The 12,761-nt window shown below is 36.9% G+C and overlaps 1 protein-coding gene across 1 annotated transcript; it reads left to right on the forward strand.

Annotated features, from left to right (window-relative positions):
* The first annotated feature begins 6,805 nt into the window (after window positions 1-6,805).
* LOC129257772 (serine/threonine-protein kinase pim-1-like) lies at window positions 6,806-11,750 on the forward strand. Its single transcript, XM_054896170.2, has 5 exons — window positions 6,806-7,373; window positions 7,503-7,609; window positions 7,792-7,839; window positions 8,271-8,634; window positions 9,457-11,750. The coding sequence occupies exons 1-5, from the start codon at window positions 7,280-7,282 to the stop codon at window positions 10,029-10,031; spliced, it is 1,188 nt and encodes a 395-aa protein (XP_054752145.1). The 5' UTR covers window positions 6,806-7,279; the 3' UTR covers window positions 10,032-11,750.
* The last annotated feature ends 1,011 nt before the right edge of the window (window positions 11,751-12,761 follow it).

The following is a 12,761-nucleotide window of genomic DNA, read 5'->3' on the forward strand; positions in this document are numbered from 1 at the left end:
TGTGGAAATCTACAAGAACATATTTCATTCAGATGATGATTACATAATTATGAACTTGGTGTACATGACATTGCAGACTATTTGGCGGGAATCCAAAGTTACTAGACACCTAAAAACAATAACATAAGCACATGATCACCCCTAACGATATACTCCAGTCTACACAGGTGTATACAGATACCGGGACTATTTTACCCCCTTCCTCGCCATCCACATACCAAACTTGATTTTGTATACTGGTAACGCCACTCGGTACGACTTCGCGCCAAGAAAATTTGAGTTTTGTTTACAAACATTCGAACGGTTCTTCGGCAACGTGACGCTCGTGTCGTAACTACCGTAGTCTTGTACATGCAGACCAAGCGCGAGAAAACATCGATTTGTAATTAGCAAAAAAATAGTGGTTTAAAAAGATGGTTTATACAATTTTATATTCATTATGATCTAATAGTTCATATTTTAACTGCGTCGATATTCAGTATGGTGTTTTTTTCCCGTTTAATCACTGTGATACACATAATCAAACCAGTTTTGTTTCACAGACTATACGAAACTCGTCGAAGCAGACGTCGTATCGATTTTTGGTCTTGACTGATGAATATTCATGAGGCGGGTTGGATGAAATACAGATCTGGCTGATATATCTACAAACAGTTGTTTACATCAGATAGCAGACGAATCGTAACTAATCAATAAACCGTTGTGGGGTTACACAAGAAGTGACCAAGGCTTTTAAGAGTTACCGCCCGAAGTCGACCAGCTGGCGTGGAGTTCAAACTTTGGCCAATGGCGGGTTCAGCATCTTCATGATGCTACCGGTTTCTTCCATCTCGAAAGGAACTGTTTCTATGTATTTCGACTTCTTATGTCTATGATACCATCATGGAGCTATGTGTTAATAGCTCCATGATGCTATAGTGCGCGATAACTGCCAATATTTAGGTAAAAATTGCCTATAAACTTACAATCTGATCAAAATAATTGGTAGTAATAAATAAAATTGTATACACCACAGTACATCAGCTGACTTGTTGCGAGGGTTGCGAGCGACCTGAAATAATTTTACTTGCGTTCTGAGTGTGAGGGAAAAAGAAAAAGGTAGAAAATTAAGGGAAAGTTGTTAAATAGGAAATTGTTTTTCAATGTCAAAATCTATGAGAAAATAAATTTCATTCATAGAAAGGTCAACATTTTTGCTCGAGACTTTTCAGGATTTTTGCATCGGCGAAAAATTAAGTCCCCTAATTTTTTTGTGCTCAATATACACTACTGCTCGTTATGTATAAATGTATTGTGTAATTATTCATCAGTAATAATAGTATAGATGTATATTCAAATTGAATTTCAGTATTTTGAGGAAGGCCTGTGATAGAAAGATATAGGCCTCATATAACTTTTGAAATATTCAAACTCATAATCTAGCTGAATCACGGTGAGTTCGCAGAGTCTGCCTGGCACTACCAACCCGGACCACCAGATAAGAACGGGCGAGGCTCCCCTAGAAATATACAATAGACTAACAAAAGGAGGTCATCGAATCCCAGGGTACAAACGGCATTCCACACATTCCTCAGGTCTAACCTCACCTCTATTGCATTGTTTAGCGTGTATACCTGCGTGAGAAATGAGAAGAAAGTTGGTGAAGTTTGTGCCGTTGATTGAGCATGCGTTGGGAAGCTATTGTGTGGAGACGCGCGTTTTCTAGATCTGGCGACTGGAGTGGAACAGCGGACTTATGGCCTCGCATCCCTTACTATACTGACATTGGATGGGTCCAGTGGCGTTATGAGCCAAACTGTATATAGCGTTTCGCATAAACTTTATTTAAAGTTGCAAGCGAGCGAAGCGAGCACGCAAACATTTCATCCTCTCTATTACAAAAATCCAATTTGATGATGGAATTTGAAATAAGATTCAGAAAATAATATCATATTTCACCCTTCTCTCTTTCCTTTTCTCTTTTTCCCCCTTGATCGTGAAAAGTTTTGGGGCAAGAGCCCCTCCAAGCCCTCATCTGTACGCCACTGGGCAAATGATTATGCAACAAAATAAAGGTCTTCAAGCAATTCGTCTATACTTCCATTAATTTGGTCTCCTTTCAATTTTGTAGTAAAATTGCCGTCTGGTCTACTAAAATAATATATGCCTAGGAGCTCCAGATTCCACTTCTACTAGTAACAGCACTAATTATTTTTCACTTGGTCTAAATAACATTTGATCATCAACCGTTAAAGACGGAGTGGTGATAGTCCAAATGGATGCAGACTAGCTCAATGGCATTTAGACCATGGTCATAGATGAAACTACAAATGGCCTAAATTGCAATTAGACCAAACAGAAAGTTATAAGGGCCTTTATGACAAACCAAGTGGTAATTTACCAAGTATGTGCCCCCACTGTATGCGCCACTGCTATACATAAATGTACATGTAAGTGCATACAATAAATCATGTACAGATTGACCCCATTTTCATATAGACGATCATGGTAGTTAGTAATTACGGTATAACTATATAGCCCATGCAGTTTAAAACTACGGTTTATTTCCCATTCGTATAATGCCACAACTGGGCGTTGCATGGCGTGCGCCTGTAATCCAAGCTGTGTGGGGAAGTTACAAATTGATGCAGAGGTTCGGGGTTCGAGCCCTGGTCACGTATTTCGGATGGTGACGTTAAAAGTCGGTCCCAGACGTAAATAATCATATCTGATTGATACACGTCTGACAAAACTCAAACACACACACACACACCAGTTCGTCCAATTTGCCAACTCGTCTACTATCATTTGGTCTACCATCGGTTCGTCCACCATCCTTATGCTCTAATTGCCCATTCGTCCTATGCACTCACCATTTCGTCTAATAACCAGTTGGTCCAATAGCCATTTAGTCCATACACCATTTGGTCTAATTGGGCTAAGTGTTATTGTGCAAAATGAATGAAGTAATGGATTATAGACGAACTGGTTATAAGACGACATGGTCACTAATGAAATGGTAATTAGATGAAGTGACGATTGGACCAAATGGTTATTAGACCAAATGGTTGTTAGACGAAATGTTGATGGACGGAATGTCATTAGACTAAAAATCGACCATGTGGTTAGTGGACGAATTGGCAGTAGACGAATGGGCAATTTACCGTAACTACCATGGAAACCTTGATTTTTGGTTGGCGGTTGTGCCTCAGTACATTGTCATAATTATATTGTTTAAAAAAATGTCAATGTCCAGCAAAGATGCGGCGCTGATCATTATTATCATTTTCATTATTACTGTTGATATCATTATGATAACCGTCATCATGATTCTCCTCCTCCTGATCATCAGCATACAGAACATGATTACTGGGCAAAATATGCAGCGAAAACAAAGCAAAAATGCATTTATAAAACAAATTTAAAAAGGAAACATCAAGAAAATTACAAAAGTTCAAGATCAGAAAGTTTACCATGATCATATAACCAACATAAAGAAGGCATGGAGTGTAATATTTATAAACATTTTCATTTATCATGAAGTATAAATGTATATTCTTCCTTGTCTGGTATTATGACGCCTTCAAAGTCCTCCAGACGCTTGTTTGGATTGGAAGGTTATCATGAGGAAATAATCGTTTGACGTAATTTTAAAGCAGAGAATATGAAAACCAGTGGGTGGTGAAGGAGCATTACAGGGGAAGTTCACCCTGAATAAAAGTTTATTATGAACATATATAACAAGAAAAAAATATATTGGTGTGAAGGTTTAATGAATATCCATTAAAGATTTGGAAAGCTATTACAATTTTTATTTTTTGATTTGTGACGTCACGGGCAGCTGTCCCATCTGTTATGTAATATAAAATGCATAAATTTCAATTTTTTTTAATGGTTCGTGATGACTATTTTTTTTTTTTTTTTTAGGAACGGGCGTGAAAATGATTTGTCTATTGATATACTGAAGGTACATAGATAACAATTTTCAATATTCTGAGAAAATGACATTTCATTGACTTTTTACCATACGATATGTGGGAAAGCTGCTCGCATATGACGTCACAAATATTTTTTTTAATTCTTTGTTGTACTTTCCTCAAACATTTGACAAAAAATATTTATTATTATTATTTTCTGCTGTTTTCTTTTGTCAGGTTGAACTTTCCCTTTAATGACGCCCCTTTTGGGGCAAGTTTTGGTTGTTGTTGCTGTACACGCCGCTTTTGCACCATACACACGGGGGGGGGGGTGGTGGAGAACAGTGGCGTAGCTAGGATTTTTTTCCTGGGGGGGCACTGGGGGGTCCTTGCTTTTTCAGGGGGGGCACCATTTTTTCGGTGTGTGTGTGTATGTGTCACAAGGGCGGATCCGACTTTCGCCAATAGGGGACGGTGCCCGAAATTATCTTCACCTATATTTTCCCCGATCAGTCACTTCTTAGTTTTATTCTTATAAAACATTAACATGAAATAAGCCTTATACAAAGTGCGAGCGCGAAGCGCGAGCGATTTTTTTAAATAACTTTTATGTATTTTGTCCTGAAAATTTAATATTCTGGACAATGTTATGTGTGATCCTGAACAAGATTCGTATGTAACTAGATGGTTACTGCGAACGCCAAGCGCGAGCAGAATTTTTTATTACCTGTTCTAGCATTATCGAAAAGGGACCTGTTAAGGACTGCTTACAGTTACCCACGAAGACGGTATATATTTCGATAATGCGAGCGCGAAGCGCGAGCAAATTTTTTTAACATTCCGACCTAAAAATGGTCATTCTAAGCACTTTTTGTATTAATAAATGGGATAGGTATGAACTAAACAATTGATGCGAGCGCGAAGCGCGAGAGGTAGAAAATTTAGATTTCAGACCTAAAAGCGGGACACTCTATTCATATTTTGTAAATCATAAATAGGATATAGTTAATTGGGTATCATTAATAATGCGATCATGAAGCGTGAGCAGACAATTATTGATATTCTGACGTGAAACTGGATAATTTAAGTACATTTTAAATAAAGAACATGCAGGCCATCGCGCATGTTTTAGATTTAGACCTAGAATCTGGGCATTCTGAATACATTTGTTTAATGGAACATTATGGAATACACCTAGACAATATGAACTTGGCAAATCAAACAATGTGACCACGCAGCGTGAGCTTAAAATGCTGATATGTAGACCATAAAAACAAACATTTTACAGAGCACTTAAATTTGTAAATGAAAAAAATAATGAAAGCTCGATGTCCGAGCTAAAATATGTTTTGTATATAGACTTCAAAACTTGCTCCATATCAGCCTATTGAGCAAGATATGAATCTAATCGAACAGGCAATTCTGGCGCGAAGCGCAAGCAAAAATTTTATATGGTAACATGAAAGATTTTTTTTTTGCAAGTCTTCCCCTCACATTATTTCATTCACTCGTCTTCCTCTTCCTTTTTGTTCTTCTGTCTTTCTTCTTTTTTCTTTTTTTCTTTTCTTCTTTCTCCCTTTTTTTTTTTTGCTCTGCCAATTTTTGTCAGGGGGGGCACCTGGGGGGCACACCAAATCTCAGGGGGGGCACGTGCCCCCCCCATGCCCCCCCGTAGCTACGCCACTGGTGGAGAATCGACGATTATATAAATGATAATAATGTTTATAATAATTATCATAATCGCCACAATGATAAAGGAATGTAAATGATGATAAATACAGAACTTATACTAGCATTGACAGTAAAAGTGGTGATAAAATATGAAAAACACATCAACGTAGTAATGACGATTATTATGCTTAAACACGATGCCGGTGATGATGATCATGACTATGAAATAATAATTTTGATTTTCATTATCAAATTGATATTAAACATTATTTTGAGAAAAATAAATAAAAACCATAATAGATAAGAGATGGGCACTCTGTTTAGATGAAAATTAGAAAGATAGAAAGAAATTGGAAAAAAATGAAAATGATAAATGAAATGACTGGATAAAAAATCAACATGAAGAGATATTTAATGTATAATATTCAGAATATTAGCTATGTTAAAATTTTGCTGTGTCGCTCTCCGTTCATTCGTGAATGGAGAACAAAATAGAAAAGAGGTCTAGCGTCCTCTACGTTTAATTATCAGAGCTGATCGTCTGCTTCAAAAGGAGGAAGCCGCTTCAACGTTTTGCCTCCGCGCCACTACATTATGTCGCAGAGTTAGGCATTTAGCTGTTTCCATTATGTATGTCGTCTGCTAAAACGAGTTTACCCAATTTGAGTAGTTCAACCGAGGTGCAGGTCTATGGTATTAAACGACTCATTTATTGGGAGGGATATTGTTTAAGGCTGGAAAACGCTTTGTTTTTTTTCTTCACGTTCATTTTCCTGATGAATGAAGATTTTTTTTTTTTTAAACTGAATAAGCCCAACATTTTCCAGCTTTTGAGGCTTGAGCTATCAGCCCTTTTCTCTTCTTTGGCTGACAATATATTCTTTAGAACTGTACCTGAAAATATATGTGCTTTCTGCATTAATGATTGTGTCTGAGTTATTTCGTCGTATGCGAATGTTCTTTCGAAAAAAATGTGAGAGAACAAGGAGTTATCCTCATTCGACAGACATATGAAAAGGCGACAAATTTGCAGGCAAACCAATCCAGACATTTTTATGTACGCCGAGATTTCGCGGTCAAAAGTTCACCTGGCGGGATAGTCGAGCTTGAATCGTTATGTAGTTCAACATAATGAATATGTATCAGCCTCTTTGTGATTGGTCCTCTTGCTAAAGTAAATGCGTCCAATCACGTGCGTTGATTTTCTACACGTTAACCGTTGGGGAAGAGCGTGAAGTGGCATACGCGACTAAATTAGCACCGGAATTTTCTTCCTTTAGTGAGGCATCTAACATAATTAAAACAATCTCAATCTATATTTTATGTCAAGTTGATATTATTAAATTATATTTCCACTCTCTTCGTAAATCATTTTAGGAAATGTGGTACATTGAAATCTTTGTTTTGATCACGACGCGGATGGATATGTTTATGAATATTCATTAGTCACTGCCACTCAGCGCCAATGTTATGAGGCGGGGACGACGTACGCACTCGATACGGTTAGGCTGCTATGCTATGCTCGCCTGTGTTTAGTGTTTTGTGTGGTCGTGGCAATTTTTACTATAGTCACCCGACGATCATCAAATATTTCAGTAGTAAACACAACTCTCATCGTGTAAGCACGCCAACTGTTACTCTTGGATTTATACTTACGGATCGTATACTATCATCATAACAGTGTAACAATATTACAATTAAACAGTTTCGACATGAATCTATCGCGGAAGCTGACAAGTCAGTTTGCCGAAATTTGCTCTATGAATGTGAAAAACATGGGTCGAACATCAACAGCTGATCGCAATGGTAAGTTTTCAAAATATTTGTCTCTCTGCTATGGCTATGTCGTTTAAAAATCACTTTCATTCTCTTAATAAATTTCCCTTAATAGTCTCATCTCATTAATGTCATGTTCTCTATTTTTGTTTCCTACAGGAAAGCAAAGAGAATCATTTGAGAAGACGTACAGCATCGGTTCTTTGCTTGGAAGCGGTGGATTTGGAACAGTCTACGCAGGCTCGAGGATTTCTGACAATTTACCGGTGAGTAGATTTTGAATGTCGTGTGTATGTTTTGTGTGACCCGACCCTGTTAGAAATTTCTAAATAACCCTTTTCCGAACATAACTTATCATGCTTATTCCCAAAGATTTAGATTGTTTGCTCATATGGTGTTTTATCAGAACATTCACTAACAATTTGTTCGCTTTTTTCCCCCTTTTCAGGTCGCCATCAAGCTGGTTAACAAGGAGAAAGTGAACGACTGGGTGCAGGTGAGTGTCACAGAAAATATATTTTTGCATAGACTTTGCACACACACACACTTACAAAGCGTTAGCTGAACAAAGACTTGTAAACGCAGACTAGACCGGCCGGTTGGGTATCAGCTGGCGGACTGCCAAATAAAGTCAATTTCGCCGGTCGCAGTCAGCTGTTCAGTGGCTCCTTCTTGCTCATAGACCATTATACATTCAGTTAACACATTTTCTTAATTTTAAAGTGGAAAATTATTTTGAGCATTCACTAAACTTGTTTAATCAGTAATACTAGTAGTCTATCCACCCTTCAAATTATTTCCCTATTGTAATAATTAATTTTTGCATTAGACTGTAAATTTAAACTTTTTTTACCATGATATTGTTTCCATGATTATTTTTTTTTTCATTTGTCTAATTTTGTCTTTCCATCTGTTTTATTGTAACAGCTTAATGGCAGAGAAGTCCCATTGGAAGTTAGCCTTTTGAAGCGTGTTTCATCCATCCATGGCTGTATCCGTATGTTGGACTATTTTGAACAACCAGACAGTTTTGTCATTGTCATGGAAAGGCCTGATCCAGCCAAAGATCTCTTCGACTTCATCACAGAACAAGGACCTTTACCCGAAGAACTTTGCCGTCGTTTCTTCAGGCAAATTGTGGAAACTACTAGCCGCTGTCACGAGGCTGGTGTCGTACATAGAGACTTGAAGGATGAAAATATTTTAGTTGATCTTAAATCAGGACATTTGAAAATCATAGACTTTGGATCTGGTGCTTTCCTAAAGGATACAGTGTACAAGGATTTTGATGGTGAGTTTGATATCCAATCTCATAATAGTTTGTTTTAGTTAAATACAAGCTACCATTTAGCTTAGGTATTAAATTTAGTTATTTTTGAATACCTGAATTGTACCTTTCATTATTTTTCATGTGTTTCGTACAATTGATGTATGGTCAAAATTCAGAATTTTCATTTTTTGTGAAGAAAAGAATTTTCAAAATTTATGAAAGTGAATCTTTACTAAATTGAAAGGTTTGAAAGTAAAAAGATGGTAGTTAATACAAAGTTTAGTTGAGCATAAATATATTAGTAAGAATGGTAATGAGTTTGAAATGTAAGCAGAAAGTACATGATTTGGTGAAATTTTTGGTAAAAAAAAGAATGCAAGTGAGCTTTAAAAATGCAGAAAGTAGGGCCAAGCTGGGTCTGTTTTGATTGGGTAGTTGTGTGTACAGAGTCTCCCCATTGAAGAAATTCATGTAGAATTTCTACACGTTTAAGACTGGAATTCGCGGCTGTGCTGTGTACATACATAGGCGTGTGTATTGTGCACTCAAGCTGTATTGTATTTTGTTATGGGGAGAGCGAGCTATCTCGCATTGGCATTTGCCCAGCCTCTCAAAGTATGACGTCAAACGGCGGGTGAACTGTTCAACCCTACTCAAGTATGCATTGCAAGCCTGGCAAGAAATTTTACCTAAGCCTCTGTGAACTTTCTCCAATATCCGATTTTAGTAGGGACAAAATGGAAATAATGATTAATAATTTTTCATTGTATTATTTCTATTAAATGTTTTATAATAATGTGACAAATTTTCTAATCATGCTTTTCCATTTTTTCTCGTCTGCAGGTACACGAGTGTACAGCCCACCTGAATGGATCATGTCACACAGATACCATGGACGGTCGGCTACCATCTGGTCACTTGGAATACTACTCTTTGATATGGCCTGCGGTGATATTCCTTTTGAAAAGGACGATGAGATATGCCGAGCAGAACTCTATTTCCGCGATGGTCTGTCGCATTCGCTGAAGAACCTGATCCAGTCGATGCTTCAGGTGAAACCCCAACACAGATTGAACATTGAGGACATTCTTGACCACCCCTGGATGCGGGAGGGTCAATCAGACAATGGTGGTCAGAAGATCATCTGCACAGGACACTCGATGAACAGCTTGGACAATAGCCCGTACAGCAGCACCAACTCCAGCCACGAGGATATCCACAAGGCTCAAACATGCCAATGCACAGTATCGCACCCGTCAAACTGTTTTGTTCACAATCGTGCTAGTGATGTTGTTTCGCAGACATTAACCAGTGTTGAACTGCTCTCAAACTCGCAAGACTCAGATTCATCAGACTCTGGCATTGAGGATGGAGAAGCAAGAGACTGTATATTCGTCCCTGGAGCCCAACACAGCTAACAAACCTTGTTATGCATTATCCTTTGATGGACTCCTGCAACGCGCACAATTGGAGTTTTCTACTTCCAAACGTGTTCGGTTTATTTATCACGTATTCTGCCCTTACAGATGCGGTGCTAGTGGCTGTGTTGTCGCGTTTTATCAAGTGCAATATTCCCTGTTTTTTGCTAAGTGATGTCATGTCATATTTTAAAGGGGCAGTGAAGTATTTAAGGGTGTGAATATTCTGACATTTAAAAATAATGGTTATTTATTTATATATGACCTCAATGAGGCTAGGTGGAAAGAAATTGAGAACATTATCAGAAGTTTAAGAAACCCAGTGTGTGATATTGAATTTGCTGCCTCCTGCTGCAAATATTAATTATTGAATTGTCCTCTCGAATAACCCTTGACCCCAATAATGTGTGACATATTCCCTTTTTTGCATATGTAACAATTTTTTATAAGAGATAGCTCAGTATTTGTACATCCTGAATGTGCCAATTATTTGAATTTTTTTAAAGCTTGATGGCTAAATGCAATAAATACAGCAACTCTTAATGGTTGCCTGTTAATATTATTTTAAACCTTCCTGTTATAATATTAACTTCGCCCATTTTGGTAATTCTATATTGATGCAAATCAAATGTTATTTGTGTGTAATCAATTACAATATCCATTATGTTAATTTCAATATTTCTACTTAAAATATATTGAAACATAGTTGACCATTGAATATTCTCCCAAATTCATCCGACATTTTAATTTTTTTTTAAATCTATTATGGTTCTGAAGTGCCAGAGATCTAAATTTATTTTTTGAAATTCAGTTCATGGGAAATTTTTAACACCCCAACTCTTATGTTTCCATTGGATTTGGCGTGTTCATTAAACTGGAATAGATTAGTTTATGTTAATGAAGCAATTTGCTTGAGATTTTGATTCTCTGATTGCTAATTCAAATTGTCTATTTAATTTACTACATATTTGGACTAGGTATATTCAGGGGGCCAACAGTCAAATAATTGTACATTGAATTTTTATGTCCTTAATGAATTTGAATTTAAATATGTAGTGAATTTTCATTTGTATTTTGCAATTATTATTTACATGTTTAAATGGAAAATGAATTGAAGTTCCATAATTCATCAAAAATGAAGTGAAAAATTATTACATCATATGAATTTTACCTTTGATTGCTATGTGCTTTTAAGATCTCTGGCTTTTCTGATGTAAACCAAGGGATGTGTAGGGTACATGTAGTACATGAATTTATGAATTAATATGGCGCATTTAATAATTTAAGCTGGAAATGCGATTGCATACTCCTCCCCTTGATCCTTCCAATAATAATAATAAATCTAAGACTAAAGTCCACCGTTGTGCCTGAAAAGATTTAAGCGGTGACCAAAAATTAGGCATAGGTCAAATTACATGTGTGTCTTTATTTCTTTTGTTTGAATGTTTTGTGTGAAAAAGAAAACTGAAGTTGTCTTTTGACATGTCCTATTTATTTGTCGTCACTCAAGATACCTCAGTACCCGAAGATTGTTGAATTTAGTAATATATTGTTCCTCATGAATTTTGATGTGGGATTATACGTTCAATTTTGTTATTAATTTAATTGAATTTTGTAAATAACAGATATGTATTTTTTATATTGTGGAAAGAAAAGAAAAAAAACTTGCAATAAAAATATCAATTAAACGGTTTGCCAGTTGGCACGATGAAAAACTTACACATAATTTTGTTAAGATTTATTTTTGTAGTGCTTAGTAAGTAGGCCAAGTATAGAAAATAGAATTGTGTGCAATCTGATGTAAATGGATGGAATAATTTGGTGATTGAGAGAAGAGGGGGGAAATAGTGGGATGGAGAGAGAGAAAAGTGAGAAACGGGGGACTGACTGTTCTAATGTACTCATTGGATAGAAAAGAAGAGCTGTGTGGTGATAAAGAAGGGGAAGAGAGAGAATGGAGCAGATGACTCTTCAGAGAGAAAGAGAAATAATTGTGAGAAAAGGTGTTCGTAAGAGACCAATAAAGAAAATTTGATAGATAATAGGCAGAGAATGGAAAATGGATAATGTAGTATAGTAAATCTGCTGAAGTCGATCTCCCATCTGAACAGATTTCTGTGTTCTCAAAAGACTTGACTCGGGCAGATTTGTCTGTACTCGAAAAGAGGGATATGAAAGATAAAGGAGAGAGGGGGAGAGACAGAGAAAGATGTCATCGTTTAACCTTGACAGCAAATGAAAATCATTTCCAAGGGAGGGCGCCAAATACATTATATATATATATATTTTTTAGTACTTTAGAATCAATTATCAAGCCGATGTCCAAATACACGTTTGTAATAATGGAATGGTTGATGATAGTATTGTCCCTTTAATGACTGGCTTTAATATTCACCTAGAAATGTTGAGCTTCATGAAGCACTATAAGGCAGGCCTACCCTTGTCTACTAAGCAGACTCTGAATGGCTCGTGAGTTGGGATCCCAGCGCGCTTCGCGCTGCTGGTCGGTTTGCGAAGCGAGCCCAACCACAGAAGACACAAACATATTTGCACAGCAGACTATATACACATAGATACTATACAGATGTGATACACACACTGCAGATGTGGGCCTACATTAATTTTGTAGACTAGGCCTACCCCGGGCTGAAAATAATTATATATAAATAAAGTAAAATCCACAGAGCAAAATGCTAATGATATGCACGCGGTCATGAATATGGACTGATG

The sequence above is a fragment of the Lytechinus pictus genome, chromosome 3 (assembly GCF_037042905.1).
Source record: "Lytechinus pictus isolate F3 Inbred chromosome 3, Lp3.0, whole genome shotgun sequence".
NCBI lineage: Eukaryota > Metazoa > Echinodermata > Echinoidea > Temnopleuroida > Toxopneustidae > Lytechinus > Lytechinus pictus.

What these genes read in the sequence shown, in the direction of transcription:
- LOC129257772 (XM_054896170.2), top strand. Translation starts at nt 7,280, where the DNA reads ATGAATCTATCGCGGAAGCTGACAAGTCAGTTTGCCGAAATTTGCTCT. An exon ending in ATCAACAGCTGATCGCAATG is followed by an intron (nt 7,374 to 7,502) that starts GTAAGTTTTCAA and finishes TGTTTCCTACAG; the next exon opens with GAAAGCAAAGAGAATCATTT. An exon ending in GGATTTCTGACAATTTACCG is followed by an intron (nt 7,610 to 7,791) that starts GTGAGTAGATTT and finishes CCCCCTTTTCAG; the next exon opens with GTCGCCATCAAGCTGGTTAA.